Genomic DNA, 17,897 nt, shown 5'->3' with positions numbered 1-17,897 from the left:
CCCCTACCGGATTCTTCCCACTCTTCAGCCACATTCGCCATTCTGCTCTTCAAACACACTTACGTTGTTGTGGCCCCAGGGCCTTTGCATTTACTGTTCTTTCCTTTTTTTCATGCTCTTCCATTTGCAATTCAGTAGTTTTTAGTATATTCATAAAATTGTACAACCATCATTACAGTCAATCTTAGAACTTTTTAATCCTCCCAAAAAGGGACCCTATACCAATTAGTGGTCACTCCCCCAATCCCCAGCCCTATACAATGACTAATCTACTTTGTCTCTGTGGATTTCCCTATTGTGGGTATTTCATATAAATGGAATCATACAACACATGACTGATTTCTTTCACTTAGCAAAATGTTTTTGAGGTTCATCCATCTGGTAGCATATATAAGTATTTCATTTTTATGGCTGAATAGTATTCCATTTTATGGATATATCTGATTTTATTTATTTATTAGCTGATGGACATTTGGCTTGTCTCCATTTTTAGCTTTTATGAAAAATGCTTGTTATTGAACATTCACATACAAGTTTTTGTGTGGACATATACTTTTCATTTCTCTTTGTTATATACCTAGGAGTGGAATTGCTGGGCCATACAATAACTGTATGTTTAACTTTTTTTTTTTTTTTTTTTGCAGTACGTGGGCCTCTCACTGCCGTGGCCTTTCCCGCCACGGAGCACAGGCTCCGGACGCGCAGGCCCAGCAGCCATGGCTCACAGGCCTAGCCACTCCGCGGCATGTGGGATCTTCCTGGACCGGGGCACGAACCCGCGCCCCCTGCATCGGCAGGCGGACTCCCAACCACTGCGCCACCAGGGAAGCCCTGTTTAACTTTTTGATGAACTGTTATTCCAAAGTGGCTGTACCATTTTACTGAGAATTTCAATTCCTCCATATCCTCACCAACATTTGTTATTTCCCATCTTTTTTATTAAAACCATTCTAGGGATATAAAATTATATCTCATTTTAATCATTTATGATAAATGATAAATCATTCATTTAATGAATTTTTCATTTATTATTCATGATAAACCACTTGAATTTGCATTTCCCTAATTACTACTGATGCTGAGCATCCTTTCATGTGCTCATTGACCCCCATATATACTCTTTGAAGAAATGTCTATTTAAATCTTCTGCCCACTTAAAAAAATTAGTTGTCAACACTACTCAGTCATAAAAAAGAATTGAAATTTTGCCATTTGCAGCAACATGGATGGACGTGGAGGGTATTATGCTAAGTGAAATAAGTCAGACAGAGAAAGAAAAATACTGTATGATACCACGTATGCGGAATCTAAAAAAATACAACAAACTAGTGAATATAACAAAAGAAGAAGCCAACTCACAGATATAGAGAAGAAACTAGTGGTTACCAGTTGGGGGGGAGGTGGGGAGGGGCAAGATAGGAGTAGGGGATTAAGAGGTACAAACTATTATGTATAAAATAATCTATAAGGATATATTGTACAACACAGGGAATATAGCCAATATTTTATGATAACTATAAATGGAGTATAATCTTTAAAAATTGTGAACACTCTGTTGTATACCTGTAACATATAATACTGTACATCAACCTCACTTCAATTAAAAAAATTTAAAATTAGTTGTTTTTTTTTATTGAGTTATAAGAGTTCTTCGAAGATATATTATAGAAACAAGTCGCTTATCATATATGTGCTTTGCAAATATTTCCTCCCATTCTGGGGGTTGTCTTTTCACTTTCTTGATGGCATTGTTCACCTATGAACCCCACCTGCTTCTCTTTGAGTTTGAACCACCTCACCTGGCCCTTTATTATTCTTTTTGTTTTGGGTGTATTAGTCCTGTCTGAACTATTGGACTTTGACCCTTCTGGGGTCAAAAATCAAGTCTGGTGCTCCTGTGTCCTATCTACAATTGAATACAGGGGCCACCCAATGTGGGGTCTTGTGCAACCCATGCCCCAATTTTACCTTCCAGGGAGAGACTTGTGGACCCGCAGTTTGCGAAGCAGCACATCAGAAATATTGGGCATGACATCCAGGCCACTCTTTGACTCTTCTTCCTCAATAGCTGGGGAGAGTTCAGAAGGGGGCCCTGAAAAAAAAAAGTGTTTAATTTATAAAATGTAGTACTCTTGGCAATTTGCTTCAGGGGGTAAGGAATAGCTTTAACATTAATTGGAACCTGGTTATATGCCAGGGGCTTTATAATTGTTATTTTATCTTCACAATGACCCAATGAGTTAGACCTTAATCATCCCATTTTTCAGGTGGGTAAACTAAGACTCAGCAAGATTAATAACTTGCTTAAGGTCACAGAACTGGTAAATGGCATAGGCTTCAAATAATTCTATCTGCTCTAAGTTCTATGTTCTTCCCATTGCTCTCCATGGTACCAAGCAGGCTCTTGTGTCTGGGGTCTGAGGTTGGTTTCTGGTAACTGGAAAATTGTTGGCTCTTTGGCTATAAAGTTTGGAAAAGTCCCCTCTCTTTGGCAGGCTTCTCAAGAGGCCTGCTGCCCAACTATTCTTCCTCAGATGAATTCAGAAGTTCTATCATCTGTGTCCTACTTAGAAATCAGCATCTGGTTCCACATCCCCATAGATAGGAGTAGAAACAGGGTTTTTCCAGAGTAAAGCTAAGGTCATTAGATCTTTTACAGATCTCAGAAATAGATGCCTCCTCATCAACAGAACCAATAAATAGCCTTTTTTTTTTTTTAATCTCCTAAACCTGTCGTGGGTTTGTGCTCTGAAGGCAGAAAGAACAAACCAAGTACTCTCTTTCCCACTAATTTTTCTCCTGCTTGAAGACAGCTCTTGTACCTCTCCAAAGCTTCCCTTCTCCAGGTTGTAGCCCGATTTTCCCAACTGTTCACTGCGGCCTCTAGATGCCGCCCCCTGACTGCACACATTCTGGTTGTTGCTGTCCCAGAGCCCAGATGTGCTCTAACAAGCTCTTAGCTCAGGAGCACTGTGGCAAATGGTCTTGGCATTGACATTAGTTATTCATTTAGCACTGACTTGCTGTGCCCTACACTATGGGCTCACAGCACATTTAGGATTAAAAGCCTTGAATCTCTTTTACTTGAACCAAATCAGGTATCTTCGTCCCATACAATGGTTATTTTCCATTTGCACGCAGGACTTATAGTTATCCGTGTTTTGCCGTCTTTCATGGGTTTGACCCAACAGATTTCCAGAACTGTAGTCCAGGCCAGAGATCAGGACTACGGGCAAGGTTGCGGTAGCCATCTAAATGGAGCTAAGATTGGGAGTCATGTGAATTAGAAGCCTCCCCAAGGGAGACCATGCAGAGAGAAGAGGAGGTATAGTTTGGCTCCAGGTAAACAATGTTTAAACACTTTGAGCTTCCCGATAACTGAACAGTGTTCATGAGTTTCCTGGTACTCAAGGAATCCAGCAAAGTAAGGAGGACCATCTGTCAGAGTCAGGGCAGTCAGCGATTCTTCTTTGGATATGAGATTCAACTCATATCAGGTAGCTAGTTCTCTTAGTTACCTGTCACCTCTTGGGTTCTGTCCTGACACTTACTGCTGTCTGACGTTTCCATGTGACAGATGGCAAACCTTGTGGTGCCTCTGGTCACACTCTACCTTTATGTATTCCCCACTGCACCCAGCAGAGAGATAATGAAGCAGTGGGCTCCTGAGAAATCTATGATTGACATAACCGTATGAGGTCTAATAATCACAGGGAAGTCATACGAGGGGATTTTGCCTAGAAAAGTCCGCTAGGTAGAACCCCACTCCCCAAAAAGGGATGGGTTTCTAGCCCTGCTAAAATGGCTGTCTTAAGAGTGATCCCAGAATTTCCCTGGTGGTGCAGTGGTTAAGAATCCGCCTGCCAATGCAGGGGACATTGGTTCGATCCCTGGTCCGGGAAGATCCCACATGCCGTGGAGCAACTAAGCCCATGTGCCACAACTACTGAGCCTGCGCTCTGGAGCCAGTGAACCACAACTACTGAGCCCTCATGCCACAACTACTGAAGCCCACGTGCCTACAGCCCATGCTCTGCAACAAGAGAAGCCACTGCAATGAGAAGCCCGCGCACCACAACGAAGAGTAGCCCCTACTCGCCACAACTAGAGAGAGCCCACTCGCAGCAACGAAGACCCAACGCAGCCAAAAATAAATAAGTAAATAAAAATTATAAATAAATAAATAAATAAATAGAGTGATCCCAGAACCTGCCACCCTCTTGATCTCAACCAAATTAACAACAATAACAACAACAAAAAATTTAAAGTCAACTAAAAATAGACCAGCAACTCTCAAGTACAGGAAAAGGCAATAATCTTTAAAAATAATGGCCAGAGAAAAACAGAACTTACTAGAAATAAATGTAGAGCTCCCACCCTTGATAACCCTTCCTTCCTCCCTCAAAGAATCAGTACTGAGAGGAAGATGTGAGAGGAAACGTTGTGACAAACTTTTATAGTCACTTTTGTGACTACAGAGCCGGGAGAAGTGGACCGAGGGGTGGGCAGGCAGCTGCAGAGGCGATTCAGAAAGTTTCTCTAGAGTAGAAGGATATCCATCCCACCATAAGAACACCCAACAAGACAAAAAACTGCCTGTGCTGCTATTTGCTTTTCGTACTGAGGAGGAGGGGAGAGGAGAAGCAGAATGACAGCATAGTATTCTACCAGAGCTGATGATCCCAAACAACACAGAGGGACTTACCAGAAAGGAAAGTAAGAGAAAACAAGTAAAACAATCCCTTCTGATAGAGTGAGTGACAGGAGACACATAGAAAGCCCCAACTGAAGCTGTCACAACCCCTACCCCCATCCTGCACTTCTGAGAAATAGCAGAGTGGCCAAATTCTTTGGATTTTGTCTATCTTTTCCTTCCTTTATCTGGCAGGGGAGTGAGAGTGGCTGCTGGGAATAGTTGGGTTAAGTGTGGAAAATAAACACCTGGGCAGATTGTCCCTATAATTCTACCCTGAACTGGTGAAATAATCCATGCCCCACTACTGCCCACCCAAGGGAATAAGATATGCCCCCACTTCAGTGGAATAAATTCAAGTGTTAGACTATTAACAAAGTTATAGAAGAAGAGCAGAAACCAACCCACAACACCACTATCCACAGCACCAGCTGAACTTCCTCTTTTCCCCACCACCCAAGCAATGACAACGCAGACACAAAATACCCAGTCCTCAACTAAGAGCTGCCAGGAGGACAGAGATCTCAGAAAAGGTAGGAAAAAGTCGGTGAAAATTGACCTACACAATATATCTAGGTCAAGAGAAAATCCAGGTAGAAATGTCCATATCAAAAAAAAATTAAATGAAAACAAATGGCATGGCAACTACACAAAAATAGTATAGTCAAAAGAGGAAGGAAAGAGGAGAGGAAGGTATAAAGGAAAGAAGAAAAGAAGCATGCTGGAGACAGATGTCAGAATAGAAACATGCTGGAGACAGATGTCAGAATAGAAACATAGATACAAGAAACACATAAAATGCATTTTTTGTGCAAAATGTATACCACAAATGTCTTGACTCAAGGAGAAATTAGAACCTGAAAAAATGAAAATAGGAATCAGAGGTGAGATGAGAGGATCGCACAAAATGGAAGAAGATTACAATTTAAGGAAATAAACTGAAGACCAAAATAACAAAATGAAGCAAAAAATTCTAAAAATATAGAACTAACCAATATGTTGGAAATATGCAGGAGTAAAACAGATAGAGCCTCAAGCTGAATTAGTGGGAGAGATTGAGATGAGCACAAGGAAGTAAAGAAGGAAAGAAAGATTAAAGTATCGAGAGGTAGAGTAATGGACCTACAGTGGAGACACTGAGGAGAAATTTACAGATTACGGTGGCTCTGAAGTAGTGAAAAAACAAAAGGAACAAAGAACACATTCAAAGACATAAGAGAAGAAAAAATTTCCTCCACTGAGAGAAAAGCTGAACTTGCAGACTGAAAAAGCACACCAAGAAAAAAAATATATATATATACATATATATAAAACCTTACTCTTTTCTATGCATGTATATATATCTTATATAGATCCATAGCTATATATGAACATAAAAATGCTTCTCCAACTACCCTCATAGAAAGAGTAAGTAACCTACAGGGAAAGGTAAGGGTTGAGAGGTGCTGGAAATAAGCTGGTCTCAGACTTCTCTACAACACTGAATACAGCGTAACATCTACAAAGCTCTGGGGAATAGAGTGATCCAGAATTTATAACCATCTAAGCTGTCCTTCAAGAATAAGAACATTTTCAAACATGCTAGAATTCAAGGAAAATGCACTCTAAGCCCTTCTAGGAAAACTATTGGATGATGAAATCCAGCTAAACAAGACATAAATCAAAATCATAAGCTTGGGAATTGTGAGCCACAGTAAAGGGACTGGTGGTGAACATTAAATTCACTTACATATAAGCTTAAAGCTAAACAACTATGGAAATTATGGTTATAGAATGGAATGTAAATGTTACAACCTTGAGAGTATAAAAAGAATAACTTAACATTTGTATAGGTGGAGATGGAAAGGTTAGGAAGAAATATGAAAGTGGGAAGAAATACTGCCGTTCTCATCTTTCCCTGCAATAATCCAAACTTGAAATATGTAATATAAAAACGAACCTCAATGACTCCAAACCCTTAATGCATTTCATAATATCTATTTTAAAACTTTTTAAAACTAACCTCTTTTTTTTTTTTGGAGGAAGCAATTACCAAAATTCAGCAAGCCCTACAGTTTCACTTCACTTTAATTCAAGTTCAATTAAATTTTCATACTTTTTATTAAAAAAAAGTATATGGAGCAATCTATAATCTCCCTCTCTCCTTCTGTATTTGTGGGAAAGGGGATGTTTGATGTAAGCGATTTTTACTTTCTTCTTTGTATTTTTCACTGTTAGTTGAATTTTTTGAAAATCGACGAGCTATTTTTAATAAAAACAGTAAAATTATTTTAAAAATATCTGCCTATACCACCTCATTCCAATGAAAGCTTTTGTTTCTGGCAATCTCCAGGACTTGGAAAAGTAACTTTGGGGGCTTCTGGTTAAAGATGTGCTGGGGTCCAGGATGATCCCCCAAAAGGTCAAAGATATTTGACCTGGGGATCAACTCTCTTCTGATCTATTTTCTCAGGGAGGCCTTCTCCTTGCCTGAGACCTGAGGGCCCTGAGCCCCAGACTGGGGTGTCTGGAAGGACTGCCTCAGCCCACACCTCTCCCAACGTCCAGGTCCAGATATCCAGCCACGTCCTAGACATTACCCTCTGGATCAGGATAACAAAAACCACTTCAACAGCCACCATTGATCAAACATAAGCTTGCATTAGATGCACTTTCTCATTTACTCCTTAGAATATTTGCAGAGCAAATATTGCTAAGCTCAGTTTCTGGGGATGCTGCGAACTAGGAAACCGAAGCTCAGCAAAGTTAAGTAGATTCCCCAGGATCCCAGCTAAATACTGGTAGTGCCAGGATGCAAAGCCAGTTCTGTCAGACTGCGACATCCAGTCTTCTTCCCACAGGCATTCAGATGTCCAAACCCAAACGCGTTGTCTTTCTCCTTAAGGGAGCTCCTTCTTCTGTGCTCCCCACCCTGATTAATAGCACCATCACCCCCTTGGCCGTGCAGACGCACACCTGTTGGTCTTTCTGGTCTCCCTCTCCACCCCATCCCCTCATCAAGTCCTGCCAAGCTGACCTCCAAATGGCTCTCAAACCTATCCTCCCCACGTTCCCTCCTGTCCATCTCAGTCTACAGTCCCATCACCTCTCACCAGGCTGCTTCCATACCCTCTTACCTAGTCTTCCCACCTCTAGCCTCAGCTTTCACAAACTGTCCAGAAGAATTATTCTCAGACTCAGCTTTGATCCTCATGCTTCCTTACCTAAAGGCTTCTCTGGCTTTGCAAGGGGTGCTAAAGGAAGTTCAAACTCATTAATTAGACCTCAAAGACTTTACCTTCTCTGATTCCCACCTCCACTCCACCCTTGCTGCCCATCTCTTTGGGACACATGGCTCACACTTGATTCACCTGGGATTCCTTATGTTCCTGGAACATGCCAAGTGCTAGAAGATGCCTGAGTGCCTTTGCTCCTGCTATTCCCTCTGCCTGGGATGCCCTTCTCTTCCTCAGCTCAAAGCTGCTTCTCCAAGGATCCTGCCCTGACTCATTCACCCCTACTGAGCTGGCTGCGTATTCCTCTGTGTTCCTAGGTACTTTATGGTCTTAAAGTCTTGACACAATGTATTGTAATGACATTGTCTACCCTTGTATTTCCTCTCCTACAAGGTGAGGGTGAGCTCATTAATTTATTCAATATTTATTTAGTGCTTACTACGCTCCAGGCAATGAGCATGGAGCTAGGCATATAATGCTGAGCAAAACAGATGTGTCACTGTCCTCTGGGAGCTTGTTACCTGGCAGGACAGATTAATTAGAGAAATACCCAAATGTTACTTTTCACGCTGTGATAGGTTTTATAAGGGAGAAGCATCTGGAGCGTGCTGGAAAAGTCTTCCCTAGGAAGGTGACATTTGAGAAGATATCTAGAGACTGAATGGGAGTTCATTAGGCAAAGAGGAAGAGAGGAAGAACATTGCAGGTAGAGGGAACAGCATGAGCCAAGCCTAAGAAGGAGGAGGAATGAGTTGCTGAAGGAAGACCAAGACGTTGAGAGGGAGGAGGAGAGTGGTCCTAGAAGATGCTGGGGAGGTGAGCAGGGTTCATCGCACAGGGCCTCTTAAGCTCTACTAAGGATTCTAGTGCTCATTTTGAGAGGAGAATGAAGCCTCTGAAGAGGCTGAACCAGATTTGCATTTCAGAGATTCCTCTCGCTGCCTGCGGATGGTGGATTGAACTGGGTGAGGAGGTCAGGAGCGCAAGCAGAGAGCTGGGATAGGAGGTTGTTGAGGGAGCCAAGGGACTGGTAATGACGGCAGGGCCTGAGTCTCCTTCACCTCTGCACCCCCAACATGCAGCCCAGGAACTGGTCCACAGTCAGCCTCATGTCTTTGGCTTGAAATGACCTGCAGATGATCAAGACCCAAACATCCTTCAAAGGGTCCCTGTGAAGAGAACTGGTTGGCTTGTTGGAAAGACCAGATGCAACAGGGAAGAGAGTCTCCAAGTCCTCAGAAACCGAAGGAGAGCCAAAGTTCTTAAGACTCCAGAATGTTCTAGATTTTCCCCATCTCCCAGAGGAACAGCCAACAATCATCAGGAGATCTGAGTTTTTCCCAATGAGCTCATATGCACTGTTGTATTTAGAACCTGTTAAGGGGCCAGACTTTCTAGCTCCCGGGAGGAGTTTACAATACCTTTGGTCCCAGGCACAGGCGGGGACGAGGCTCTTTGATGGAGCTTTCAGAATGTAGGAAAAGGAAGTCACAACCCTGCTGATCAAGCACATGTGGTTGCCCGCCACATCTCCAGACTGCCCTCTATACTGTGGAGCACAGAGTACAATGTCCCACTTAGCTGGCAAGAAAGAATTCTACAACCTTGATGACAGGAATTAAAATGTATGACAGGTTCCTGCTGGAATAAAGACCAGTATCGCATAAAAACATTACCTCAGCTCAGTGAGGTAGGTACTATTCTCACCCCCATTTTATAGATGAGCAAACAAGGCATCCAGAGCATAAGAAACTTGCCTGAGGCTATGCAGCTGGTAAGTGGGGAAGCTTGAGCTTTTAACCACTCAGATTCTAGAAATGAGAGAAAAGTGGGAGGGAGGGTACCTTTACTGAACACCTTCCATGGTTAATTTTTTACAGTTTAGTGTTTATAGGAATCAAACTCATTTACCTGGTAATTTTATTTCTAAGATCCATCTTGTTCCCTGTTGGTATTAGATAGTGAGGTGTTGCTGTAGTAGTGGATGTCTACATTGTTATAATTTTTTGTAAGTTAACTTGGCAGTATGCATATATATTTAAATATAAATACCTTTTGATCAAGCAATTCTACTTCTAAGATACTATCCCATGGAAAAACTCATGCATTTCTATAAAAATATATCATGGAGAATGTTCATTATAACATCGTTTATAGTAGAGAAAGAATACAAACAACCTAAATAGTAATCAATAAGAGAAAGGTCAAACAATTTATATAGTTCCTCATACCACAGAATGCTACAAAGCAGTATTAAATTTTATTAAAAAACTCAAAGCTCCATATGCACTAAATGAGAAACTTTCTAATATTGTTATGTAAGAAAGACAATGTGACAGAGACAACTGGTCATCCACCAAAATCTGCCCTCCTCAGCTTCCATGTGAAAGGAGTTTAATATGGACATATGGCCAGCAGCCCAGCTAGTGACAACATTCCCCAGTATCCCTTGCTGCTAGGTATTGCCATGCCACATCATCACCAATGAACTGGGAGCTAAAAAGAGATATGCAACTCCCAGTTTACTTAAAAAAAAAAAAAAGCCTGCTCTGAACTTCCATTGTTTCACCTTCCTACAAACTGGAACACAGATTTACCCATGATCCAGCTTCAACCATGTAGACAAGTGTAATACCTCAGGGGATAGCAAAATGACAACAGAGAAGAAACCAGGGTCTCCGAATGATCACATGGAGCAGAGCCACCTGTAACCCGACAGCTCACCTTAGAATTGTTACTTAAGCATGAAACAATCTTCTCTCTCCTATAGGTTAGCAAACTTTGGGGCCTCATGTCAAAGCAACTTAGATTTTATCTTAATTAAAGCAGGAAGGTTGCAGAATACTTTAAAAGAGTTACTTACATAGAAAATTTGGTAGTAAATATAAAAGAAAGTACATCATGACCACATGCATTTTATTGCAGGACCATAAGGGTTTATTACTATATATGGAAAATTATTAATTAATATATTAAATGATATAATTTATATGATTCTTTAAATAGATATGCAAATTGACAAAATTCAACATGAATCTTAAAACTCGGAAGAGAAGAATATATTTCCTTAAAATAATGAAAAATAAAAATAATACATGAAATAATATATTTTTATATTTTATATATTTTCTCTTTCTACATATTATATGTTCTTCTATTTAGTGATAATATAAATATGAAATAATAATAAAAAGTTAAAATAGTGGATCTATTTAATAATTAGGTACAACATGGTCCTTGAAAGAAAAACACACAAAAAATTCAATTAAAAACAGAAAAAAGGCAAGAGTTCTCCTTATCACCATTGTCATATTAGAGAATGTTGCCAAAATAATAAACCATATACAGATATACAAGAGAAAGACACATACACATGCACAAGCACACAACTAAGACAAATAGTGAATTTGATAAAATAAAATAACAGATTGTGAATGTGAAAAAATGAGGTATTTTGCAAAGTGGTCAAGAGCCTTTGGATTTAGACACATCTGGGTTCCAATCCTGGCTTTAGCAGTTAATTACCACCTCCCTGAATCAATTTCCTCATCTGCAAAATGGGTATAATAAGACCCACCCCTCAGGGTTGTTGTAAGCATTAAGCGAAATATTGTCAAATGCTTAGCATGGGTCCTGGTACATAGTAATCACCCTAGTTATAATAATCATGCTACTTAACCACTATTGTAATCACTACCATTTGTTAACAGTAATATTTATTATACAAGAAACATGTATAATACCAAGCAGCATTCATCTATGACACTAATTATCAGTTAGGAAAATCTAATGAAAAAAGTCTTCTTCATAAATAAGCAAAAATATAAATCATGTAGAATTTGTCTCAATAAGAGATATGGAAGACCTTTACAAAGATCCTTAAATCTAGTACAGGAAAAAGAAAGGAATACTTAAATTAATAGAGGGACAAACCACGGGCCTGAATGAGAACTAAATGTTTGCAAACTAAATAACTGAAAAATCTATGAACTGTAAAACAAACAAAACTAGGACAGTTCTGAATCCAGTGTGTAGCCTTAGAGCAATCACAATTAAAATGTTGTATAAGATGACATAAATTTCACTTAAAGAATAGGTAGGTGAGAGGCAAAACTGGAAAAGACCTGGAATCCATAAATCTTAGGTTACAGTTAAGAGCTTTCTGAAGTGTCCTAGTCCAATAGGGAACAGAGGCCCACAGAGGCTGAAGAACATATTTAAAGACACCGGACACCGTTAAGTGGTGTCTGGCCATGAGCTCCAATCTCCTGAATTCTTGTCCAGTTGCTCTATTAATTTGCACTGAATCTTTGTATCTAGAATATAATGAATACTCTGAAAAAGAAGAGCAATGGGGGAGAAGTAACCCACTGTACACAAGAACATATTATAAGGCAGCAGTAATTAAAATGGTACAATACTGATCAGAATAAAACAGAATCAAGGGCCCAGAACCAGTCTTTGCTATACATTAAAAAAAGATGCAGTGTATGATTATCTAAGCCACAATGTAATAAGAAATATAAACACTATTAAAATATTATTGAGGTAACAGAATCTTAAGTCTTCAAATACCTATATCTTAAAACAAATTTCAGAGGTATTAGCAAAATAAATATAAATAAATCAAACTGTAGATAAACTACCAGAAAATAGATTTGCTATCCCAATTAAGGAGAAGTAATATTTTTATAATGATTTAAATAATAGAAGATTTTCAAAGGAAAAGATAGGTTAAAATTACTGTATAAAAACTTTATGATCTCTCTAAAATAATACAAAATTTGTTCAAAGGCAAAGAAAAATGAAAAAGTATTGACAAAAAATACAGCCAAAGAACGGTTACTATCTATAAGGTCTACATGTATGACCAACAAAAAACCCAAGACCCAAATGAACACATGAGTAAAGAAATAAATAGTTAATTCAAAAAAATGTTTTAAAATTTTAAGTTTAAGCAAATTAATTGAAGTAATAATGGAACGGTATTTCGCACTACTACTACTAATAGTAGTAATTGTTATTTTGGATCATCTTGTTCTCATTACATTCTGGCCAATAAGGAGCAAAAGCAAAGCAAAGCAAAGTCTAGTGCAGGTAGTGTTTAGTGAGAAGACCCCTCACTCAGTCTACAGGGAGCATCACCCATTGGAGGCAATATGGTAAACGCAAATATTCCTACAAATATTCCTACACTTTGACCCCGTGACTCTCAAGCCTGGGAATTTATCCCGAGAGAGTAACTTAGAGGAAGAAAGAAAAAAAACCTACAAGTACAAAGTTGTTTATAGTAGTGTTGTTAATCATAGTTAAAACAACTGTAAACATCTGAAATACCCAACAATAGATACATCAATACAAAAAAGGAAACTATGCACCCATTAAATGATAAATATGAGGACAAGTCAAACTATAATGGAATTAGTCGTGAAATAAGTATTTTAAAAGTAGAAACAGGGGACTTCCCCGGTGGCACAGTGGATAAGAATTCGCCTGCCAATGGAAGGGACACAGGTTCGATTCTTGGACTGGGAAGACCCCACACATCGCAGAGCAACTAAGCCTGTGCGCCGCAATTACTGAGCCTGCGAGCCACAACTACTGAAGCCCACGTGCCCAGAGCCTGTGCTCCGCAGCCACCGCAGTGAGAAGCCCGTGCACCGCAACAAAGAGTAGCCCCCGCTCACCACAACTAGAAAAAGCCCACGCACAGCAAACGAAAACCCAATGTAGCCAAAAATAAATAAAATTAAATCTTAAAAAAAAAAAGGTAGAAACAGGGAGTTACATCTACACCACCAAATCAATTGTGAAAAAATTATAAATAAGGGTAAATACTGGAAAGAGTAAAAACTGTTGCTTTTTCAGAATTTATGGGGTTGCGGGTGAAATTTTAAGATAAATCTTTTCCTAGGGTTTTAAATCTGCTTTAAAAACAAGTTCGAAATTAAAAGTAGAGAAGTATATCATATTTTCCCAAAGATTTCATCTAAAGATGAATAATTTTTTTTAATTAGTACTTTAAAAAATTGTTGGAGAGTCAGGCGTGTAAGCCAGCCGGAGCGGCAGCGCCGGTAGCAGCGACCCGGAAGGGAGCGCGAGGCGACGCTGGCTGCGGGGACCCGGTGACAGTGCGAGAAGTACTAGATTTTACAAGTTTGCACCATGCATGAGTATAAGCTAGTCGTTCTTGGCTCAGGAGGAGCTGGAAAATCTGCTCTGACTGTACAATTTGTTCAAGGAATTTTTGTTGAAAAATATGATCCTACAATAGAAGATTCTTATAGAAAGCAAGTTGAAGTAATGCACAAGACTGTATGTTTGAAATCTTGGATACTGCAGGAACGGAACAATTTACAGCAATGAGGGATTTGTACGTGAAAAACGGACAAGGCTTTGCGTTAGTTTATTCCATCACAGCACAGTCCATATTTAATGATTTACAAGATCTGAGAGAACAGATTCTTCAAGTTAAAGACACTGATGATGCTCCAATGATTCTGGTTGGTAATAAGTGTGACTTGGAAGATGAAGGAGTTGTAGGAAAGCAACAAGGTCAAAATTTAGCAAGACAATGGAACAACAGTGCATTCTTAGAATCCTCTGTAAAATCAAAAATAAATGTTAATGAGATCTTTTATGACCTAGTGTGGCAAATTAACAGAAAAACTCCAGTGCCTGGGAAGGCCCACAAAAAGTCGTCATGTCAGCTGCTTTAATATACTAAATGCATTGTAGCTCTGAGCCAGGTCTGAAGAACTATTGCCCAATTCAACAGTGCCAGCATTCCAACTTTATTAAACCTGCCAACACCTTAAACGGACTTTCTGTGGTGGTACCCTTTAAGGGGCGGATGAAAGCTACTACATCAGTTTGCACATTCTAATCACTTTCCAGGATCACAAGAGAGATTTTTACTTATATAATAGTCCTAGAGTATGCAGCTGGTAAAACCAGAGGCTACAATCCAGTATTACTGTTAAGAGACATTTTTCATCCACCAATGTTGTACATGTATGAAAATGGTGTACTGTATACTTTAACATGCCCCATACTTTATATTGGAGAGTACAATAATGTAAATCCTAAAAGCACCACTATTATTTTAGCATAATAGAAGAGAGTCCAAAGAGCTCCTACATAGACTACTCCAGATAACTTCACTTCTTTGATACTTGTAGCTTATTGTAATTTTTAAAACATAAATTCAAGGTCATTATCATTGTATTGTACAAATAAGTGCTTTAACACAGCGATACAGTTTTTTAATTTTTAAAAATCTGTGGAGACAGTGATCTTGTCTTTAAGATATAATAGTCCTTTCAGTATAATGTCTTAAAGACGTTGCCTTTAATATCTGTTGGGAAGGAAATGTCCAGACTTTTCAAATCTTTTATTATATGTTTCCGTTTTTGTTTACATAGGGAACAATGTTTATAGTTGTGTGTACAGTGGGGGGTCTACAACAAGAAGTGTATATTTTCAAACAATCTTTTAATGATTTAACAATTTTTGTAAATCATTTTCAGGCTTCTGCAGCTGTAGATTCTCACTGTGAATCCCCTGCTTGCTCATGCATAAGTGTATTTGCAATACCAAATATACAGGTTTAGTATTTTTGCCTGTTAGTGATTGTTTCACATGTGTAACGTTTTGGTTGCGATGTTAAATGGTGGATGAGTACTGTGGATGTGAATGTGGGAAGTAATTTTAATCATCTGTAATTGGTCACAAGGCCTAAGTTGCAGTAACTATTGCTGTTTTATTTAACGATGCCTTGTTGCTTTGTATGCACTAACATTTGGCTGTAAACACTGTGTGTCTATCCAACAGGGAGCCACAGTATTTAAATTGACCAACCTAATGTTACAACTCCTTTTGAGGTGGCCAAACGTAAACTAAAAGCCTTAATTAAAGTGGTGCAATTTTGCATAACTTAGCATCAGTAGTTCAATAAATTTGGATTGCCAAAAAAAAAAATAGTTGTTGGATGTTTTACGTCTGGGAATCTTCTTGTCAATGTTGAATAGGTAGGTGTTAGTTACTACATTTCAGACTAGGGGCTTCCAACATGGTTGGTGGCACCCTGGACACAGCCACAGAACAGTCCTTAAGCAGAAGGTTTCTATGCTGAGAATGACCACGAGTAGCGTGAGCCATCGGGAGAAGTGAGTCAGGAGATGGGAGCTGGGGTGGAGGTGAGGCAAGAGACCCCAAGTTGTACTTTCTGAAGGCGAGTCTGGCAAGTGGGTGGGTGGGGCCTTGCAGCCACCAGGAGGGAAGGGCTGGGGTCTGGACTTTGTAGTGACAGCAGATTAGAAAGCAAGAGATGACTCTGATGTCTCAGAAAGAGGAACTGTTCTATCTGGGTGGCTTCCTGGGTGTGAGAGGACAAGGAAAAGGAAGCATCAGAAGTTCAGGCCTGGGTCACCCTTCCAGACCCACTAGGTGCTAACAAGGCTCAGGGAGGGCTGGAGGGGTCCAGAAGGGGGGCTGGTTGGAAGAAGACAAGTTTAGAGGTTTTCTGAGTGGGCAGGAAACGCCATCTGATTCACTTATTCAACCATTTGCAAATATTTACTGAGGGCCTGCTCTGCGTCTGGCCCACACTCGCCACTGGGATGGACAAAGGCCCTGACAGGATGTGCAGTGTTTACACGTTCACCTTCTTTGATCTGGAGAAAATGAATCTATCCCCAGCCTGAGGAGAGCATCTCCCCGATCCCACCTACCTTTTTCCTGCTCAGCCGCTTCACTAAGGTCTGGAAGCTTGAGCCCCACTAAGTTCTGATTTCTTAGCAGGATGTGCTCCTTTTTAGGAAAAGAAAGACAACATTTCAGATGGTGACCTCAGGCTGGACTCTTCCCTCGGTTCTATGGCTCTGTGACCCCTCAGTCTCACGGGGCAGCACCCGGGGCGGGGACAGTCACGACATCTGAGGGGCACCAGGAAGACCGCTCCTCTCCCAGCCTGTAAAGGTGCTAGAAACCCCACCATCAGTGCCCCATTCCTTGGGTCAGGAATGGTCCTTCGCATGGCCGGCTTTTTAAATAAGCCTGTGAGCCTCAGGGAGAGGGAGCTGCCAGCCACATGGTGGCTGAAGGCTGGAGGACAAACAGAAGCAGAGCCCAGGGCTCTGGGGATAGGAGGGTCCCCTGGGTGCGTATGGAGCCGCCAAAGATGGAAACAATGTTTGTGATCTCATGGCTGTGCTCTGAGCTGCCTGGAGCTTCCGGCCTTGTTATTCTGGGCAGTGAGTGCCCACTCTCAGGACTTGCAGCCTCTCCTGCCCCCAGTTCCTCAGTGGCCTGTGATAGCACCTCTTGAGTTGTTAAACTCTCCAGACGAATGAGGCCTGCAGATTGCCGTCCCAAGGCTGCAGGCCAATAGCCACTGCTGCCTGGGGCTTCGGCCAGCAGAGCCGAGGAGAGATGGGGATGCTGACGGCAGGTATGTGGCACAGGTAGGCTCACACCTGTTCCAAGTCCAAGACCGGCGCTCCCAAGTGGAAATGCCACAAAGAGCTCCTTGGGCCTGTGACCTGTGCTTCTAAGGGGATTTTCAGTGTCCCGGTAGCAAAGGCCACTTGGACGATTTTCCTCCCCGGTGAAGGAGAGGAAAGGGCCAGCAGAGGGAGCTCTGGCCCAGATGGAAGTCATGCACCAGGGCCCTTGACCTGTTTCCTTAACCAGAGGCCCACAACCAAGCGGCTCTCAGCACCCTGGCTTGGGCTGGAGGTGTGGTCAGACGCAGGGCAGTGGTTAGTGGGATGGGGCCTCCAGGTTCTCTGTGGTTTTCTTTGCTGCAGAGGGGAACTGGCAGGGGTCTGGGGGTGGTCTGTTGCCTGGCCTGGCCTCTGCTGCCCAGAGGCACGTGAAGGCAAATGCCTGTCTGGCCTCCTTGGCGTCACCTTCCCCAGGGGTCTGGGGCTGCGGCCCACCAGGGGCGGCTCTTGCAGGCCTGTGCTGACCCGCTAGTTAGTGAGGTC

At 41.1% G+C, this 17,897-nt stretch overlaps 1 protein-coding gene and 1 pseudogene across 14 annotated transcripts in view; one reads left to right on the top strand and one right to left on the bottom strand.

Moving 5' to 3' along the window:
• The window catches only part of IRAG1 (inositol 1,4,5-triphosphate receptor associated 1), a 176,950-nt gene that overhangs the window by 35,872 nt on the left and 123,181 nt on the right, over positions 1–17,897 (bottom strand). For all 14 annotated transcript variants that reach the window (XR_010946145.1, XM_067749909.1, XM_067749913.1 and 11 more), the window contains 2 exons: positions 16,641–16,719; positions 1,969–2,092 (listed from right to left, as the gene is read on the bottom strand). Coding sequence is in view for 13 of the 14 variants with exons in the window: in XM_067749909.1 (XP_067606010.1) it covers positions 1,969–2,092; positions 16,641–16,719 (203 nt within the window). In the remaining variant the exon portion in view is untranslated. The remainder of the gene's footprint in view (positions 1–1,968; positions 2,093–16,640; positions 16,720–17,897) is intronic.
• LOC137230464 (ras-related protein Rap-1b-like) lies at positions 13,983–15,041 on the top strand (annotated as a pseudogene).

The sequence above is a fragment of the Pseudorca crassidens genome, chromosome 9 (assembly GCF_039906515.1).
Source record: "Pseudorca crassidens isolate mPseCra1 chromosome 9, mPseCra1.hap1, whole genome shotgun sequence".
Classification (NCBI taxonomy): Eukaryota; Metazoa; Chordata; class Mammalia; order Artiodactyla; family Delphinidae; genus Pseudorca; species Pseudorca crassidens.
Note: the sequence above shows the minus strand (reverse complement) of the source record. Positions and strands in the feature narration are given on the sequence as shown.